At 33.7% G+C, this 19810-nt stretch overlaps 2 protein-coding genes across 4 annotated transcripts in view; both read right to left on the bottom strand.

The window, feature by feature from the left end:
• LOC145328934 (uncharacterized) overlaps positions 1-6305 on the bottom strand; it is a 15724-nt gene extending 9419 nt beyond the window's left edge. The window contains exons 1-11 of the mRNA XM_080172893.1: positions 6208-6305; positions 5433-5722; positions 4734-4997; positions 4357-4546; positions 3747-3956; positions 3343-3475; positions 2743-2865; positions 2423-2505; positions 1630-1723; positions 1014-1170; positions 413-502 (exon numbers count right to left, since the gene is read on the bottom strand). Coding sequence (XP_080029019.1) covers positions 413-502; positions 1014-1170; positions 1630-1723; positions 2423-2505; positions 2743-2865; positions 3343-3475; positions 3747-3956; positions 4357-4546; positions 4734-4997; positions 5433-5721 — 1633 coding nt within the window. The 5' untranslated portion in view covers position 5722; positions 6208-6305. The remainder of the gene's footprint in view (positions 1-412; positions 503-1013; positions 1171-1629; positions 1724-2422; positions 2506-2742; positions 2866-3342; positions 3476-3746; positions 3957-4356; positions 4547-4733; positions 4998-5432; positions 5723-6207) is intronic.
• LOC145328937 (lanC-like protein 3 homolog) lies at positions 6287-19751 on the bottom strand. Of its 3 annotated transcripts, none has more exons than XM_080172896.1 (13): positions 19674-19751; positions 19086-19168; positions 18076-18148; positions 11902-11981; positions 11434-11484; positions 10626-10712; positions 10152-10261; positions 9535-9580; positions 8680-8860; positions 8264-8340; positions 7753-7914; positions 7064-7191; positions 6287-6664 (listed from the first exon to the last, which is right to left on the bottom strand). In XM_080172896.1, exons 2-13 carry the CDS (start codon positions 19140-19142, stop codon positions 6499-6501), a joined length of 1218 nt encoding a protein of 405 aa, XP_080029022.1. In that variant the 5' UTR covers positions 19143-19168; positions 19674-19751; the 3' UTR covers positions 6287-6498. The 3 variants fall into 3 exon arrangements, with proteins under 3 accessions (XP_080029022.1, XP_080029023.1, XP_080029025.1); XM_080172897.1 differs by having other exon boundaries at positions 10626-10703; positions 11430-11477; XM_080172899.1 differs by lacking the exons at positions 19086-19168; positions 19674-19751 and having other exon boundaries at positions 10626-10703; positions 11430-11484; positions 18076-18135.
• Between the last annotated feature and the right edge of the window lie 59 nt (positions 19752-19810).

The raw sequence follows: 19810 nt of genomic DNA, 5'->3' as shown, positions 1-19810 counted from the left end.
AGACAATAATGGTGGTTGGTAATTGATGAAAAATTACGGCTGTCAAACATTTTAATTAAGTCCAATAAACACAAATCCTATAATATAAAGTAGTAAGGTAATTTTTGGACTGAAGCTTAAGATCTTAGAGACAGCTGGTATTTTTCAGCGAAACTTGATATATCATGACATGGGATAGTTTAAGGATATATCTTGATATGAGTATTAAATATCAGGGATCTAAAGGGATGAGTTAATGGCCGATAAATTGATGTACATCCCCAATGATTCTCCACAAAATTAGTGATTGAAACGTTCGGACACTAAACTTTTACAAACCTTATTTAAAAACTTTGGATACTAGTATAATAATCAGTCCAATGTCCCCTCCCTCCCTGATTAAATTACTCCTTAGTTATGCCTTTAGCCCTGCCTTCAGCTTTTTCTTCAATATCATCAATATTTTCCTCATTCTTTTCTTCCTTGACATCCACGTCTTCATTGTCAACTTTGTTTTCTGTATAGGTATTTTTCATATATTAAATATTTTGCAAATTTTCAAGTCCATTCTTTTGTAGCTTGTATTGTAGGTATATTTCATAGGAAAAATAGTAATTTATTTAATAAACGAGGAAATGTTTCAAATAATAAAAAAAAACATTTTAAGATCAATTTTAAAGCACTAAAAAGTTTTAGCGATTCTCATTTTAATTTATTTTTTGATGATTTTATTGTTTTTGAAAGATTTTCAGTTTGCAGTGTTTAAAGGTGTTTCAATATTTTTAAATTTTTAAAATTTTATAAATTTTTTCAATGTTTCTCTAGGTTTTTTCAATGCTTTCAAAAACATTGCAAGAAAAATTTCTTCGGACTGAAAAACATTGAGAAATAACCCTCCGTAAAATTTTGCTTCAGGGTAAAATGAGAATGTCGGATTAGTATGGGTTCGAAAAAGGGGTTAATTTAAATCATCTCTCTTGCTATGCCATGCGAGTAAACACAATTTCTCAATTTTAATACATGTTTTCCTGTATCATTAATAGTGACATCTAAATCTAATGTTCCTTTAGATCTCTTCTTATTCTGTTTTAGTTTAGTTCCTTTTCTTAATTTTCTACCAGGTTTACTTGATATTACTTCCAGGGTGGGAGGGTTGTAGGTCTTCCCTTCGTAGCTACACATTATGAAATCCTAAAATATAATTTCAATTTTCATCTTGTAGCTAACTAGGATTTTGTATTCTGAATCTAAGTTAATAAAACTGTTCTTAGAGAAAACAACTATTTAATCTTGCCTTAAGTCGGGGAAAATCCAAAGAAGATTAGAGGGGATAATCCATTTCGTGACAACGCCTCTTAAGGGGCGTTTCGTCGTTTTTTTACAGTAGCTTCTCTCGTATTTCTAGAGCCTGCAGGGGGCTCTTATCCTGCAGGGCTAATTGCCTTATCCTGCGGTAATCACCTAACCAAACTTAACCTAACCTAACCTACATAACCTATCAAAAGCTACTGTGAAAATACGACGAAACGCTCCTTAGGAGGCGTTGTCACGAAAGGGACTATCCCCGATTAGAGAACTATTGTACTTGGCCTATGCTCTACAAAGAAGAACTTAATGACAATGATGATGAATATGATGTTATACACATACCTGAAGTGCCACATGCTTCTTTAATCCTTCAAACATGGCGGCCAGACCAGATTCTAATTCTTCCAACTGTTCTGGAGTGTGGCAATTTTCAGAACTAAAAAATATAATATCCTTATACTAAAGTAACAGGATGTCTGTTTGTCAATTTGTGTGTTTGTTTTTACCGAAGGATCTCGCTAACCGCTGAACCGATCGGGTTCTCCTTAACTGTAACAGGGTATATTCTCATAGGTCCCGGGAAGGTTTATAACTATTTTTGGGTAAGGTACCACCATACCACCCTCCCAAGAGAAATCACATTAAATCGAATTTTTTTTCCCTCGAATAGAGACTCCTTCGTAACATTGCAAAGTATCGTATTTTTTTTTAAACACCAAATATTTAAAGTGCCATTAGAGGCCTCTAGGGGCGTAGCCGCTAGTTTAATATAATGTACTCAATTCTTTGTAAACTTTTATTAATCAAAAATTTTACATTTTATGGAAAGAAAAGTTGACAATCTAAGTTTTCTTCGGGAAGGGTACCTAAGGATTATACAAGATGTTTCAATCTACAGCCCTTCTTTTATCCAAACAAAGGGGGTAATATTAATCGCCTATTTTCTGTAAAGTTGTGTGTCACATGCGCTTATTAAGTCAAACTGTCCATAATTAATAATTATGACCATTTTATAAAAAGACATTTGGTTATAATTAAGAAGAATTTGACTTAATAAGCGCATTTGACACATAACTTTACGGAAAAAACGCAAAAAAATGACCCATTGAATTCAAATTTTATTTTAAAATATTACCTGCTTCCAGTCGTAATATAATTGTAAAAATTATTAAAGGCAAGAATTCCATCCTCATATCTTTCTTTCATTGTTTGTAGGTCCTAGATATTAAAATTTGAATGATTGAACAATATTTTTTTTGTTTAAAAAAAGTTAAAAAAAACACTTAATAAAACAAACCTATATTTATTGGTTAAGAAATAGACTGATGATAATAATGTTAGGTGCTTAATATGTATGAGATAAAGATATTTAGATAAATAAAAAAACCTATGTAGTATGTATACCTAACATTCTTCTTTAAAATAATATTAACTATAATAGAATATTAATCATACCTGGAGAGTGGTAACTAGAATACTGTTGAGATGAGTGGATTTATTAAGATTATTATACTTTTCTTTCTGGCCTGTCCGTAATATACTCGTTTCCTCCTGGGATAAGGCAAGAAAGGCATCAACCTGAAATCAAAAGTTTAATGGATACTAATAAAAAATAGACAAACCAATATCCTCTAATTTTAATGATAAGGTATGATTCAAATCCTGGTTTTAATGACATGTGTTAATAAGGTTTAGACTGATGTGTAAATCTATTTACCTATCATCAGCAAAATAATCTATTTAAAAAGGCGCATAAAGTCTAGAAATTATTTTCTGGGATACATTTTTATATGTAAGGTTTATAAAAGTAATGGAATTAAGACAAAAATACATAATAACATAATACATAAATACTTTTTCCTCAGTTTCTTCAGCTCTAAAATCTTTATTGTTTATTTATGAAAAAAACTTTCTTATATATTCAGGTGTTGAAATGTATAGAGAACAAGAATATATGCCACTTTTGATAATACACCAAGTATTAAGGACTTCAAACCCCCCAAAAAACCTTTTCTAATGGTCATACTGTATAATACAAAGTAAAATAAACTTTACCTGTAAGGAAGATTCATCATAGTCTTCGCTTTCTATTTTTGTGACGTCATTTTTCAATTTTCTGTGTTTTTTACTGGTCCGCCGTATTGATAATGGCATCTCCTCGTCCTCTGAAGATTCTTTGTAATTTATCCTGAACAAAATAAAAATTATTATACAAGGATGACAACATCCATAAGTAGCGAAGCTCATGGATTAGAAATCGGACAAGAAGACATTAAAGTTAATAGTAGAGGAAAGCTTTAACAAACAGCAAACGCAACACATAAGGCTTAGTTTGGACTTCAAGGGTCGTACAATCATAGAGTTGATTATCTGCATTAATTGGGATGTGAGTGCCTTAGGGCCTACAAAAAAGTTTGGCCCTATGTTGTTATCAACCCTCAACAAACGGCAAATCTGACCTGGCACGGGATTCCCTTTCCTCCAAATCCCCGGATGGCTCCTCCACCTTAGTGTCTAACAAACACAGGGGCTCCTCTAGTTTTGGGTACACTTGGTCCTCCTCGCCCACATCCTCTACTTTGGGTGTGAAAGGATTGTCGACATCCTGCTCTGTCTGTGCAGCTTTGGGGGGTGATGGTGGTTGGGGCGTTGGGGGCTCCTCGGGTTCTAGGTATTATTCCTTTTAATATTATTTCGACCTCCCATGTTAATAAAAGGTAAAAGAAATATCTCACAGAAAATCTTCAGAAATTAAAGAAGGGGAAGGGGGGGTTGATTGTGGCATTGATATCGTAATTATAACACGATATACCAGCAATTTTATTTTGGGTGCTACTCCCTTCGTTTTAAAGATAATTGGGTAAAATCATTTTTGGCTGAGTCAATAATTACCCCAGGTTTCGGTATCTTTCATGAAAAACGGCGGGATGACCAAAGACCGCACATTCATTTACGCTAGTTTTCCCATTTTTCTTTTAGGTTTTAAATGTTAACTACAATATTTTTCTATGTAGGTTTTTATTAATATATTTACTTATATTCAAAAACAACTATAAAAAGGAATTTCCTGTATTTTTAATAAAAGTCCCACTTTTAAAATCAAGTGAGTAGTTTTGTGACTCTATTGTATTTTGTCGTTGAGAATTGTCATTATTGCCACCAGATGGAGGAGCAGCAGCAGGTACTTGAGGCTTTACTTCTGGGACACCAGGAGTATTTGAAAAAATTTCTTTACTTTCAGTTTCTAAAGTCGTCTTACCTAAAATTAGGAAAACTTTAATAAATCTTTCAGCCATGCAAGCGGGTTTATCATTTTTAGCCCGTAAACATTCTTTTTCCGCAATTGCTCAATGATGAAATTTCTTGAAGTAAGTGACTTATTGCAATGAGCCAATGTGTTTTCAAACTTTTTTTTCATTGTTAAAAACGACTAAGTATTTTCTTACCAGAATCAACCGAATGCGCCCTTTCTACTTTATCGCCAAGTTTCTCTTGCTCGGTATCAGCTTGATTCTCATTAAATCTTGTACTGTTAACAGTGGAAGCCTGATGTAGTTGTTCAGTAAATCTCGGGTTTGTGGAAGCGAGCAATGCTTGTTGTTGGTCTTGTGGTTGTCTAAACTGACGCTGAAACGCGGCAGCTTGGTCAACAAATCTTCTGTCTTTGGCAGCTAAAGCAGCGCTGGCCGCGGGAGAGGCGGCTGTAACCCCTAATTTAAATATAATACAGTTTTGCGGGTTTCTTTTATTTCACAAACATAAACCTTTCATAAATCCATTAAAAAGATTAGTTATCAATTAATGTCTTCATTGATAAAAGAAAAGGTTAGAACGATGTATCAATTAATACTAAAGCAATTCTTTACAAATGTATTTAAACAAATAGGGTAAACAGTTCAGTATTATCTTGTAAAAGTAAACTAAGCAATAATAGACACTAGTATATTTAAACTTTAATAGGTATCGGAAACTTTTTTTCAATGTTTTCCTCAATGTGAGTGGTGGTGCCTCAAAATACCCCCACCCCCTCCTCCCCTTTATTTTCAATTTATTTTAAATAATGAAAAGCAGCAAATTTTCTAAAAGGTCAATAAAAAAATTAAAAGCTGAAAATTTCATAATTTAATAGAAATAAATTTTGCTACCTGGAAACTGTTCCCCAAACCTTCTGGCATCCACAGGATACAGCTCTTCGACAGAAACATTAGTATTAACCGCTGCCTGTCTGTTCATAGCCGTCGGAAGCCATTCCGCCAACCGCCTGGCGTGATCCATACCCGCCGAAGATTCGACCATCCTGTGGGCCAGGTGGGCAAAAGGGTCCATGTATCTGCGGGCATGGTGGTCAGCCACTGGAATTCTCCTGTTGGTGTCAGCAGCGGTCAGAGGATCATCTGTTCCAGGACTTGTTGTGTCCATGGCGTAATCATCCATTCTAAAAACACAAGGCCGCTTTGAAATCAGGGATCTAAAGGGAAAAGACAATGGCCGATAAATTGATCTACATCCCCAATGATGATACACAAAATAACCTGTTTTGTAGAATTAGATTACAATTGGTGGTTGAAACATTTGGACACTCGAACCAACCAATCAAAATATAACATGTCCCCAAAGCTGTTGAGCCAACAAGTTTGAAAATGTTATTATAATACTTTAGGGACTAGCATAATAAACAGCCCAATGTTCCCTCCCTTCCTGCTTTTAAATAGTTGCCAACATTGAAACTTTAAAAAAATATTTTTGACAAATTTATTGTTACAATCACCCTTTTATGAGAATTAAAATGTTTTCACACCGACTTTATTTGAGTTTACAATTTATAAAAATCGTCTGCTAATAGATGATACCTAATTTTTTATTCATCAGTGTTTCAGACAATTTCATAGCTCTTTAATTTTTTAGAAATATTATACTTACACAATAATCTCTTAAGGCATATAAACTGTAGTCTTTTATTTTCATAAAATTAACATTGTTCTTCATATAGATATTCTAATCTGAAACAAATATTTATTTTCAATAACTTAAGAAATTCATAGGTAATATTTATATTGCACAGGTTTAAAGTCATCAGTATTTAGATTCAAATGTTATAAAGAGGCAGTTTTTTTCTGGGTTTTATGCAATAAATCCAACGTAAGTAACTTTGATGAAAAAAGGTAAAAGCATAATATTCTCCAATAGAAAAGTCTCTCCGTTCGTTGTAAATCAAAAAATAACATCTGAGAAAGGAAAAGCAGCTTGTTGTGGGTTGGTTATATCCGCCAGGAAGCAAGCAGTGCCAGCCCAGCCCTCGTACAGGCTGAACGGACAGTCAGGAGTACGGGCTCCTCGGAATTCCTCGCTGAACAAAAATTCACCAAATTTCTCAGCTCTAAAAGAAAAGGGCAAATTTAAGTGAAATCTCTGCAAAAATTATTAATGTTTCTATTTTATTCAAATTTAAGGCTCCCTTGGAAAGTGCAATTTTTCAGATATCTTTAGCATTAGACAACAAAAAAAACACTACTAGTTTAATAATATTTTTACCATTATCTCGTAAGGGCATGATCATTCCCCCTACTCTTACTATTTATGTTGCGTACCTGCCATACCAGCAGTAGGAACCATATTTAACGTCTTTAGTTATGATGCGGTGTCGGCCCGAGATTCGAACCTATCACCTCCCCGGCGACGAGCGGATGCGCTACGTGTTGAGCCAAGATCGCGAGTTTTAAATATTATGATAAGGCATTGATTGAAAACATAACTATAACATATGATATTGAATTACCTATAGAGCTGATTATTGTCACCAGTAAGCCTGTGTAGAAGTAGAAATACATATCCTGAACCTGCAACACCATGGCAGATCCCGGGACCTTTCAACAATAATCCTTTCTTCCATACACATTCACCAGCCTACAATTAACACAAGATTTACAAAAAAAACTTCACTACGGCTAAAAAAGATGGCATTTTCCCTCAGAGTGTCTTGTTGGGCAAAGAAACCCCTACCTATTATTTTTAAAATTAATTGAAAATAAGGGGAAGGAGGGAGTAGTTTTTTCATTTGTTATTATTACTATTTTAGATCCAGTAAAGTAAGGTTATATTGGGTACTTGGTAGCCCCTCAAGGTTAGGGCTCCGCATGCATAGGCTTCCTAGGTTAGGTTCCCCCCACAGGGATTAGGTATTGGAAGAAAAAACTACCCCAAACCTCTTTTTTCCAATTTATATCTTTTTTAAATAAGGGGGAGGGGAGTGTTTTAATTCCTCGACAGTTCCCTTAAGGGAAAGCACCTGAAAGATACTTAGAACAGAGAAAAATTTCATAGACAGCGCAGCAATAAAAAGCCAACTTTAAAGAATAGGGGTTTTCTACATCTAAATCCTATACAATCAGCTACTTTAATTTATAAGAAAGACATCAATTCATCTTTGAATTAAGAAGTTTAAGTTGAACAAAAATAAGGACCTACCTTCATTATTGCATGTAGATATTTATCCTCTTTCCAGACTAAGTAAGCTCTTGCCAGCAAATAAACAGCTCCGGGTGCTCCATGACACCAGTGGACAAGATCATCGTCAGGGTGGCGTCGGTTCTGACCAAGTTCATCAATTGCACAAGGAAAGTTGCCCTCCTGAAAAAAATAAACATTTGCCGTAACATATCCTATTATATAAAGTAGTAAGATTTTTTGTCACAAGCTTAAAATGTCAATAACTACTGAACTGATTAAGTATTCATTTTAAGGAAAGCTTCTTAAAAATCCCGAGATGGTTTAACAATATTTTTTTAGATCTAAGTCTAGTGATGGTTTAGGGCTACATTTCTGCATATTTCTTATTCAAATACAGAGCCTAGGGTTGTAGTCGCTAGTAATAATAATAAGTAACGGAAACAATAATGGCTTTTTATTTATTTTTTACAAATAACGTATGGAATATTTTTTTTCTTTTACAAGTTTTAGTGATCATTTTTTAATTTACCTCATTTTGTAATGAAAGATAAAAATCTACAGCAGCTTTAACTTCTTTTTCTGCATTTGGATTGTGTTGAAAATAACCTTAAAATTATAGACATTTTAGAAATTGGCCACATTGCAAGTAGGTAAGCAATCAAAAAAGCTGGTATCAATTGCAAGTACTAAAAAAATTTTATAAAAGTGTATAAAGACAAATTTTAAGGTATATGACAAACAAACCATTTAAGAAAAAAACTATATTTTGTAGCTCCATTTAGGTTAGGTTAGTTAGAAGGGATAAAGCTCATCGCAGTAAAATTGAAAATGAGCGAACAATTTTTCGTTAGTCCATTAGAGGGTTTGAGAGATAATATAAAAAAACTTAAATATTCTGTATAGGTACAGGAATTTCATTGAGAATATTAGGTATAAAAATGAAACCTGGAACCGATAGGAAAGCTTGGAGGATGCCAGCTACCCCATGAGCCGCGCCCAAATATTCTGTTTTATAATACTGGTACATCAGGGGAGACGGAGATTTAACCTTTTGTGCATAATTGCGTCCAGATTGAAGCATTGTGTCACACATCTGGTATAGTTGTGGAATTGATACACCATCCATCTACAGATAAAACAGTTTTTGAATCATGGAAAGAAAACGAAGTAGTGGGTTTCGTCGTATTTTCATAGATGCTTTAGTTACGTTATTTTAGGTAAGGTAAATGTTAATGATTGCCCCGCAGGGTTAGACACCCCCGCAGGGGCTACAAATAGGGAAAAGCTACTGTGAAAATACGACTAAACCCACTACTTCGTTTTCTTTCAAGAATCCTAGTTTTTTTGCAAAGCTACTTTGTTCCACCTTTTTACCGTCCGTTCGTCAATCAGTAAATGTTATTTACTCGGCTACTATTTGAAACTTACATCATAGATTATGAAAAATAGGTCCACTCTAAAACTCTTTTTAACTCTTTGCTGATACCTATGAATTCTATTTAGATGTGTAGTTTAATCGTTTGGGAAGGGGGGGGGGAATACTCGACAACCCTTAGAGTTAGAGCGAGCTAACTTCAGACTTAAGCTTCTATAGGGTACTTTTAGAAATTTCACCGAACCCTTACAACTCCGTAATTTGGAGAAAACTGGGCCCTAATGGTTCTCGAGTAAACCTTATCCCCCTCCTGTGCACGAACGATTCATCCACCTTTACTCAATTATTGAAAATTTATGTACTTTAGACTTAGGGATAGTATTTAACACATTGAAAAATCACTAAGTTTCAAACTTTAAACACACCTGAATGGTTTGTTTAATCCATAAAGCTCCAAGAATATAGCCAGCTCTAAAATCAATGGCCATAAGCAACTTAATAAATAAAAAATCTAACTTATCCAAGGCGGTTGTATATTCTGAATGGGATCCCGACTACAGGGGGGGGGGGGAGAAAAAACTTAGGTGGGAATAAAAAAAAGATGAAAAAATTATCAGTGCTGAAAATATTTTTCCAGATTTTTTAACATCCGTGGGGGAAAAAAACGTGGGAGGGGTAACAAAAAATGAGCAAAATAAAGACTAGGTACTCAAAACAATCACCCCCCCCCCCCCTCGTTGGCGAAAAAAAACTATGGGGAGGGGGGATGAAAAGTTTTGCATCCTGGGAAAAATGAATCTTGTATAGAATATACATCCCTGAATTCATCCGTATTTCTATCCCAAAGTTATTTATAATTAAATTTTACTTTAATTGTATAAAGTTATAAATTAAATGTATAAAATAACACTAAAACATTTTATGAGAAGATTGCTTTTTCGACATTCTGGACTCGAGATATAAACTGCGCTGAAAATTAAAAAATATATTGATTTTTAATTTATGAAAATTATGAAAGTAAAAATGCAGTTGGTATGTCTGCCTGCCAACAAGAACTTCATCGCTGCCACAGCCAAGAGGATCAGGTTGAAGCAGCTCACCTACATGTCTACCAAAGTCAGCCAGGTATTTACTTGGGTCTTTTCCACTGTCCTAAAATAGGCTATATTTATAATATATTAACAACAGGTAAAGGTCAATATCCTTAAAATTTTATTACAAGAAAACCATAAATAATAACACGTTATCATTTATTAAAAGTGTATTTAAAATAATAGCTTTTTAAAGATTTTGGAAATTCCTTTAACATACAAAGAATATCTTAAATAGTGTCGGATTATTTCGTTAGGTACTTCTTAGTATCTTTTAATTATATTCTCTTTTAAAAGCATTAACAAATAGTGTTAGGTTGTCAATTTAATTTATATACCTAATCAAATCACCCACACACACACACACACACACACACACACACACACACACACACACACACATACTCACACTCACACACATGTACCTTTGCAACTACAGCCTGTACCGCAGAAATACCAGAGCTACCCAACAGAAAACCAACTCTGTCGCCTGCCCGCAATCTAGCCTTGTTTACATACAGGATAGTAAGAAAGATAGGTTTGTTTTAAAGGTCCACGAAGATTCATAATAAACATTTTAGTGATAAAAAAGTTTTTTCCTCATTACATTGGTAGCAGGAAGCCGACAAGCGAAATGAACATAATATTTAGGGGGCAGATAAAAAAGGTCGTCAGTTTTACTAAGTGTTGGCCCCCAACGACAGCTGAGGATCACGTATAAGTTTCGTGATCAAAAAAATATTCGTTGTTGTTATAAGCTGCATAGGTAGGTATTTTCTTTTATATTTAAAAACAAGAACAACTAAATGTTTGTGGGATGAGTGACAATAATATAAATAATAATAAAAGCTTAATTAAAACATAAATTGTCAAATCCTATTTACTATGAATATTTTATATAAACTTGACTTTTATAAGAATTTGTATACATACCTACCTACCTAATTCTACTTTATAAAATAATTTTAAAAAGGGAAAGGAAGGTTGTGAGTAAAATCCGTAAAAGTGTGTGTTTTAAGGCTTAAAAATAGTAGTAGAACGATAATATTCACTAAATATGTGTATTTCTTATTGAAAAGAACTATGGACAACAATTTTTTTTTAAAAGTTAACATAAATTTGTATCGTTCTACTACTGTTTTCAACTTAAAGCACACAACCTTTACGGAATTTGCCCGCAACCCACCTTTCCATTAGTCTTTTTATAAACCATGTTTCTATCCCTTCCTTGTTATAATATTCTGCATTTGTAGCGAGATATTGCTCTGCTTTACCAGCTAAATCCTTTCAATTTAGATTAAATTTAGAAATAGTTTATTATTCATTTTGCAGCTAACACCCTCCCCCCCCCCCCTCTACTACCCCTTGGAGCCCTAAATTGAGAAGCTAAAGTGTAAAGGAACACCATATTGGTTCAGCGGCTAGCGTGATCCTTCGGTACACTCGGACACACATACTTACAGACGACATCCTGTTACTTTTAAATGAGAAAAAAAACGATTGTTTATTTCTTTCACTTTGATTCAAGAATATCCAATCTAATGATATCATTAAAAATATTATCGGCGGTAGAATCTGAGAATCACTAAAATTATTTGAAAAATCTTCTGAAACAAAACTTTATATTTTAGAAAATATTATATCTTTGAAATAAGTTAAATGCAATTTTTTCAAACTTGCAGATGATTAAAATCTAAATGCCTTGTTGTTTAATATTTTACTGATGTACCGCAGAGCATAACCGACTCCTCCAAGTCCAACATATAGACCACCATCATTATCTTACACAGGGTGATGCAATAAATAATAAGATTTTTAAAATCCAAAAAAATGGCTAGGTAAATTTTATAATAAGCTAAAACTATTTTTGGAAATGGTTAAACAATATATTTCATATTTTGAAATATCAATTTAAAAATTTTAAAAATATTTTTTTTTTCCCTGTGCCAATATTTTCAATAATTTGAAAACATGAGAGTTGTGGTTTTTTCCCATCGCTAATCAGTAATGCTCTCTTGTTTTAGATAACCAAGAAGAACCATCAACTGACTATCATGGCCTCGTGAAAGTCAAACAATCAATAAATGGATATTAAAATAATAAGTCACGAAACCTTTGCAAAGACTCACAAAGCCTATCTGCAAATAAGAAGCACACAATACCTACATATCAGGATGGCGCTTATTTCTCTTATTTGACTATTGGATGTATAATGGATGTATTATGGAGATCTCAAATATGTTGCTGCTTTCAGAACAAGCTTTTTATAGGGTAAAGCGGGGCGAACTCGGTGTTTTTTTCGGTTTTTTGAACCTGCAAATCGTAAAAATTATTTTTTTTAAATGGGACCAAGACCAGTAGAAAGATCTCGGAAAAGTCGATCAGGTCCTAAAAGGACGTAAACCTAGGACTTTGGGAAGTTTGTCAAAATTGATCTCTAAAACGGCACCGACTTCGCCCCGCCTTGAGGCGAAGTCGGTAGGGCATTTTCAAGCTTCGAAAAATCGATGACGTATTGATTTTATTACAGCATGCCTAAAAGGTAAAAGTTGCTAAATGTAATAAAGAGTATGCACAAAAAATTTTATTAAGATAGGTCAATTTTTTCTACCAAAAAAAATAATTTTTCCGAAGTACGCAAAATTTGACTTTTTTTTTCGAAAATTTTTTTGATAAAAAACATAAAAATACTACTAGAAAAAATAACTTTTTATGACTTTAAAGGCCTGATCCTTAAAATTCAGACAATTTTGAATAGATTTGGCCAAAAAAAATTTGTTCTAATAGCAAAATTTCCTAAAAAAATCAAGTTGAAAAAAAGAGAAAAGTTTGGCAAAATCTGTGGTCGATTTTCCAGCTTCAAAAAACCTATGACATATTGATTTAATTACAGCATGCCCTAAAGGTTAAAGTTGCTAAATGTAATAAAGAGCATTCACAAAAAAAATTATGAAGATCGGACAATTTTTTCTACAAAAAAAAATAAATTTTTTCTAAGTACGAGAAATTTGACTTTTTTTCTCGAAAATTTCACTTTTTTATATAAAATTGAAAAAGTTAGTATAAAAAGTGAAAAAACCGAATTCGCCCCGCTTCACTTTTAGTCGATTTAAGAAAAAACTATACAAGCTTTTTTAAAGTTTTAAACGGAAATGGATAGCCTATTAGATTCTTAATAAGTCCCCTGAAGACGTCTAAGCTCTAGCTCTTACCAGTTTTTGTCCAACTTACCGTTTTTCCGACCGAAGCAAAAAAATCGAAAAAAAAAATTTTTGTCGTCCGACTTTAAGACCCAATAAGTACCCTAAAAATTCATCTCACAAAAATTTCATTTTATACTTTTTTGTAGGCAATTTAATAAGGAACATATTTGATTTTATGTTTTTTTCTGTCAGTCGATTAGAACATGGAGAAAAATGTCATTTAATGAAGGTGGTCAAAAAAATACCGACTTCACCTCAAAACCGAGATCGCCCCGCTTTACCCTAATGACCGGGTGAGTTGAGTTTTTGTCTTATTTATGTGGTGGCAGCCGAGACAAACTCACACCTCTGACCAGAACAGCCTCCTACCCCCATCGGAGATTTCTCCTCTATAAACTTTGGAAAAAAATAAACATTTTTCCTCTTGCTTGGAATTAGACAAATTTTAAAGTGATTTTAAAAAAATATAGTGATTTTTAGTTATTTATTAATCTTAATTTTAAACATGTAATTTTACCCCCCCCCCCTTTTTAACTCCCCCTTTTCGGTCTCTATAATACATCCGGTAGACAAATAAGAGATCTGAGCTCAACATGTCATCAATCAAGATTTATCCACCGAATGTTCTACCTCAAGAAAACATAACGGATGTCCAGTTTGAAATCTGGAAAGAAACCATTGAGGTCTCTTTAGAAATAGAAGAAAAATTCAGAAAATTTCTTCCCGGTGGTAGATATTCTGAATGGACACCTGCCGAGAATAATGAAAAAAGAATTTTGTCTGCTATAGCACCGGATAAAGCAGAAGACCTACCAGACCTGCGTAGAGACCTCCGTCAATTTGTTTCAATAGTTGCAAAATTTGTACACTGTGATTATTTCAACCCAATCATGAGACATTCTTCATCACACAACTCAATGATTACTTAAAAAATATTCCTACTACAATCACCAAACCTAAAGATATTTTCATTACATTGGGTAAATGGAATTATATTATAACTACTGACCTTCATTCAGGATTTATTCAAAATCATGTCTGTTCAGATGATTATCAGTGGCTTGGAGTTTCAACACCCTTTGGTGGGCTTAGATTTTTGAAAAGGTCAGGTCAAGGTCTCATAGGTCAGTCTGAAGAACTGGATGAAATGCTGAGCAAAATATTAGGTCCAGAGATGAAAGCTGGGAAATGTGCCCGCATTGCTGACGATATTATTGTAGGTGGACGAACCCCCATGGAAACGGCGGAAAACTACAAGGAAATACTAAAAAAATTTCAAGCTGCAAATATCAAGATTTCTCCGTCAAAAACCAAGGTATTTCTTCGTAGTGTAGATGTATTAGGTTGGAAATGGCAACAAGGTGGATTTTTAGCACCATCCCCCCATCGTGTAAATGCCCTAAGAAATACAAAACATGAGGACATAAAAACTGTTAAAGATCTAAGAAGTTGGCTAGGATTATATAAAACATTACTCCCATCATCACCAAACCTCACATTAATGTTAAATCCTTTTGACTTAGAAGTGGCAGATAAAAACTCTAAAGATGTTATAGAATGGGATAGAAACTTGATAAATCAATTTAGATTAGCAACAGAAGCCGTAGATAAGCTCCAGACCCTGTGCCTTCCTCATCCTGATGACCAGCTGCTCCTAGAAGTTGATGCTGCTAAATCAACCCCAGGTATAGGCCATACTTTGTATTGCATCAAAGACGGTAAAAAGCTACCTGTTGCATTTCATAGTGCCAAATTGAGCCCTAATCATTCAAAATGGATGGCATGTGAATTAGAAAGTTTAGCATTTGCTACAGCAATAAATTCGGAGTACAACATATTAAAAGAATGTACTAAACCCATTATTATAACACCCGACAGTAAACCAGTTGCAGATGCCGTTAAACTAATAAAAAAAGTTCATTACAGTTCAAATCCAAGAATGCAAAGTTTTATTAGTAATATAAATAGATTACCTATTGTCGTCCAACTGGCAAGTGGCAAGTCCGGTCAAAATCAAAGTAGTGATTTTCAGTCAAGACATCCAAGCTCATGTAATGCTGAACACTGCTCTATTTGCTTGTTTATTTCAGAAAAATCTGACTCTGTTATTATACCTGCTGCTATAAATCATATGGAACCAGTATCTGTATTACACAACAGAACAGCATGGAATAACATACAAGACCAACAGAAAGCATGTAAAGATGCAAAATATCTCCTGAAGTCTGGTAAAACCCCAACTAAACAGTCAGGTAAAATTTATTCTGAAATACGAAGATTGTGCTCTGTGGCAAAATTAGATAAAGACAATATGTTAATTGTACCTTCTCAACATAACAAATTTTCCACAAGTACTAAAGATCTGATTGTTATACCTCAATCACATCTGCCGGCGGTTTTATGGCAAATTCATAATCATTTACAACATCCTACAAAGTCTCAACTCAAAGCTCATTTTGATAAATCTTTCTACTCTGTAGGATTAACCCCGGCCCTAGAAAAGTTATATAATGAATGTTTCTTCTGTTCTACTCAGAAAAAAATACCCACAGTAACCAGCCACAAAACTGAAACTCATGTCAGAGTCCCTGGAGTCGAATTTCATGGAGATGTAATAAGGAGACAAGGTCAGTGTATTTTTATAGTTCGTGATCATTTTTCTAGCTTAACAGCAGCCAAAATTATCAAAAATGAAACTCACCAAGAACTAAAATCTGCTATAATAGAAACTATAAATCCTATCAAACTATTAGGAAAATGTAGATTAACGGTCGATAATGCTAAAGGATTTTGCCCATTAATTGATAATAGAGACCCAGATTTAAAAAAACTACAAATTGAAGTAATACAAACCGATGTCTTTAACAAAAACGCCAACGCCGTAGTAGACAAGGGTTGCCAAGAACTTGAACAGGAGTTGAAAAGGATAGAACCAGATGGGAGACCAGTAAACAATACAACACTTCAAATTACAGTATCCAGGCTGAATAATAAATTACGCAGACAAGGACAAATTTCATCATTTGAGATTCATTTCAACCGTGATATGAACACGGGAGAAAATTTAAATTTGGATTATGAAAAGATAAGAAAAGATCAAATTCAGATAAGAGATAAACATAATACCAGACACAATGAAAAAGTTCCAGAACCACAGCACAAGCCCCAGCCAGGTGATATTGTAGTAATAAAAAATAAATCTGACAAGCACAAAGCAAGAGATGTCTATATTGTATCACAATCTGAAGAAGAAAAGGTAAGGATTCAAAAAATTATTCACCCACACTCCAACAACCCAAATATTCGTTCAAAACAGTATCTAACCAACAGTGAACATGTATTTGTCACAAACAGTTTTCATCATATTCCACAAGAAAAACCTGTAACAACAAAGAAAATAAATAATTGGAATCCTATCAGAAATGTTGAAGAAAATTCTGAAGATGAAAACGAAAATTGTAAAAGTGTGAATGGAAATAAAAATCAAGAATACCAATCACATATTAGGATACAGAATACAGCAAATACCAGACCAGACATTTATCAAGATTTGGATAGAAGATTAGAATTACAACGACAAAAGGCTTCTGACCAACTTAAATCTGCAAATTCATCATATCAAATAGAAACAAATGTCATTGTTCATCAACCAATGGAACCTGAAAATATTGTGCAAACAGAGAGACCCGCACGATATCAAAAAACAGCGGCAAAAAGTAAAATAACTGCATGTTTACAGAATAAAAAGGATATTCTCCAAGTAGATGGTATTCTGTCAGAATCTGAATTTAGTTCTGAATCCTCCAAACAGACAAGTCCTGAATCAAAACCTATACAGAGAAGACATTCCTCTACGGTTTTTGATTTATTAGATTGTAATGAAGATGAAACTGATGATGACTCATCATTAGACTGGGATTATTCTGATGCTCAAGAACACCCAGATCCAGATCCTTCAGACATATTTCATCAACCTTCTACAGATAACTCGTTTATGCATCCACCTCTAAATTTATCTGCTAATTCTGAAAATTTAGATACAAACAGAGTCTACACTTTTAATTCTATCTTGGATAGACTTTCTTCAAGCTTTCAAGAAGTCATTTCTGTACAAAATAATGTACCTGCACCTGAAAAGAAGGGAGACGCTAATCAGTAATGCTCTCTTGTTTTAGATAACCAAGAAGAACCATCAACTGACTATCAAAGGCCTCGTGAAAGTCAAACAATCAATAAATGGATATTAAAATAATAAGTCACGAAACCTTTGCAAAGACTCACAAAGCCTATCTGCAAATAAGAAGCACACAATACCTACATATCAGGATGGCGCTTATTTCTCTTATTTGACTATTGGATGTATAATGGATGTATTATGGAGATCTCAAATATGTTGCTGCTTTCAGAACAAGCTTTTTATAATGACCGGGTGAGTTGAGTTTTTGTCTTATTTATGCATGCTTAACGCCTGCGGAGAGCCCAGACCTTCGGGGCTAGCCATTAACCAATATAACCTAACCTGACCAAAAATAAGATATAAACAAACGACAAAGTACAACCCCCCCCCCCCCCCCCCCTACTATTTTTAATTTATTTCAAATTAAGGTGGAAGGGGTTCCTGTGCTCGAATAGCAACTTTGAGAGAATCAGTCGGATTTTTATTTCTAATCACCCTGGATAATTCTCTGTTCATTAGCAAGGATGGCGTTTACTACATCCTGCAACCTGTCCTTCCAGAAACCTGTTGCCACAAAATAAAGAAATATAATTAAAAGGTTTTAAAACTGGTTGCTTATTACTTTAGGATAATTTCAAGTTAAATTGATCTAAACACTAAGTAATATTTATACGGATATAGGAATTATATAACCAAATTACCATTCATTGGCGCACAACTATAAAAGTAAGGGGGGGGGGGAGTTTGTACAGTTATAGGAAATGAAAATTCAGTATCAAATTTTGGCCTGGCCGTTTGGGCTTGTTTTTATAGTTATCAACCTAATTCTTTTTGTGAATTCTCTTATATGATTGGATCTACCTGTAAAACTTTGAAAATTGAATTTTGGGACTTTCCCTCTAGGGGCTAGTGGTGCAAAAGACCCCCCAACACTAAAATTTTAAGTTATGAGCTTATTTTTAAAGATATCGAGCTGATTTTTTAAATGGAAGCTATTATTGCATGAATGAGTTGATTAGCCATCCCATATTTCATTTTTGCACCTTACCTCTAGGGGCATGTAAGCACAAAACTTATAAATTTTGTATTTGGGGGGGTTGTTTTACTCCAAAAAACCCTAGAAGTAAAGTGCAAAAATGAAATATGGGGTTGCTAATCAACTCATCTATGTAATAAAAGGTTCCATTTAAAAAATCAGCTCGATATCTTTAAAAATAAGCTCATAACTTAAAATTTTAGTGTTTCGGGGGGTCTTTTGCCCCACTAACCCCTAGAGGGAAAGTCCCAAAATTCAATTTACAAAATTTTACAGGTAGATCCAATCATATAAGAGAGCTTACAAAAAGAATTAGGTTGATAACTATAAAAACAAGCCCAAACGGCCAGGGCAAAATTTGGTACCGAATTTTCATTTCCTATAACTGTACAAACTTCCCCCCCCCCCCCCTTAACTTTTAAAATTTTTGAAATAATTATGATTTATAATTTCTTTAGTTCTTTCCTGTATCACATTTAGGTACACCAGTGCTGGGGTAATTGTGTAGAAAATATCTCTTTGGCATTTTTTGTGATTACTTCAAATAGGTATCTGAAAGTTAAAGTACAGTTGAGTAAATATTAAACAGATTAGATAGGTAGCTTTTTGTTGTTGTATTATGAAATTAACATTAACAAGGAGATTATAACCATATGATAGCTAATAGGAATGAGTTTTACATGTGCTACTAGTCTTATCATTTATTTGGTACATAAAAATTCTGTCTCTTCTTCAATTAAATTTTAGTAGGTAGGTAGGTATATTTGATAATAATTTGATTTCGTGTTAATCCATCTAAAATTGAGCTCAACAGGTGTACTTATCGGGGCATTGAATACCTAAATTACTTACAACGTGTGAATTTTAAAACATTCACAATTGATTTGAAAGTATCTAGTTTTTTTTAAATTCTCTATCAAATGTAACCCTTAAATGGAAAGAAAACAACTAATCATGCAGTAGCTACGCAAATAACATTAGTAAATCAGAATTCTGATATCTTATTATTCTTTCAATCAATGCCACAATCATTATTATTTAGTGTTTAAATACCTACCTTCTATATTCACTTGTACATTTAAGTGCTAGTTGCATTTTATCAAAATAATGATCAATCTCATTTTTTATCTGTAAAATATCAAATTACCTATAAAAATGTACAAATTTTTGATCGAAATATCACAAAATAAGCTC

The sequence above is a fragment of the Acartia tonsa genome, chromosome 9 (genome assembly GCF_053477335.1).
Source record: "Acartia tonsa isolate MP-2025a chromosome 9, ASM5347733v1, whole genome shotgun sequence".
Classification (NCBI taxonomy): Eukaryota; Metazoa; Arthropoda; class Copepoda; order Calanoida; family Acartiidae; genus Acartia; species Acartia tonsa.
This window is presented reverse-complemented; position numbering and strand designations above follow the sequence as displayed.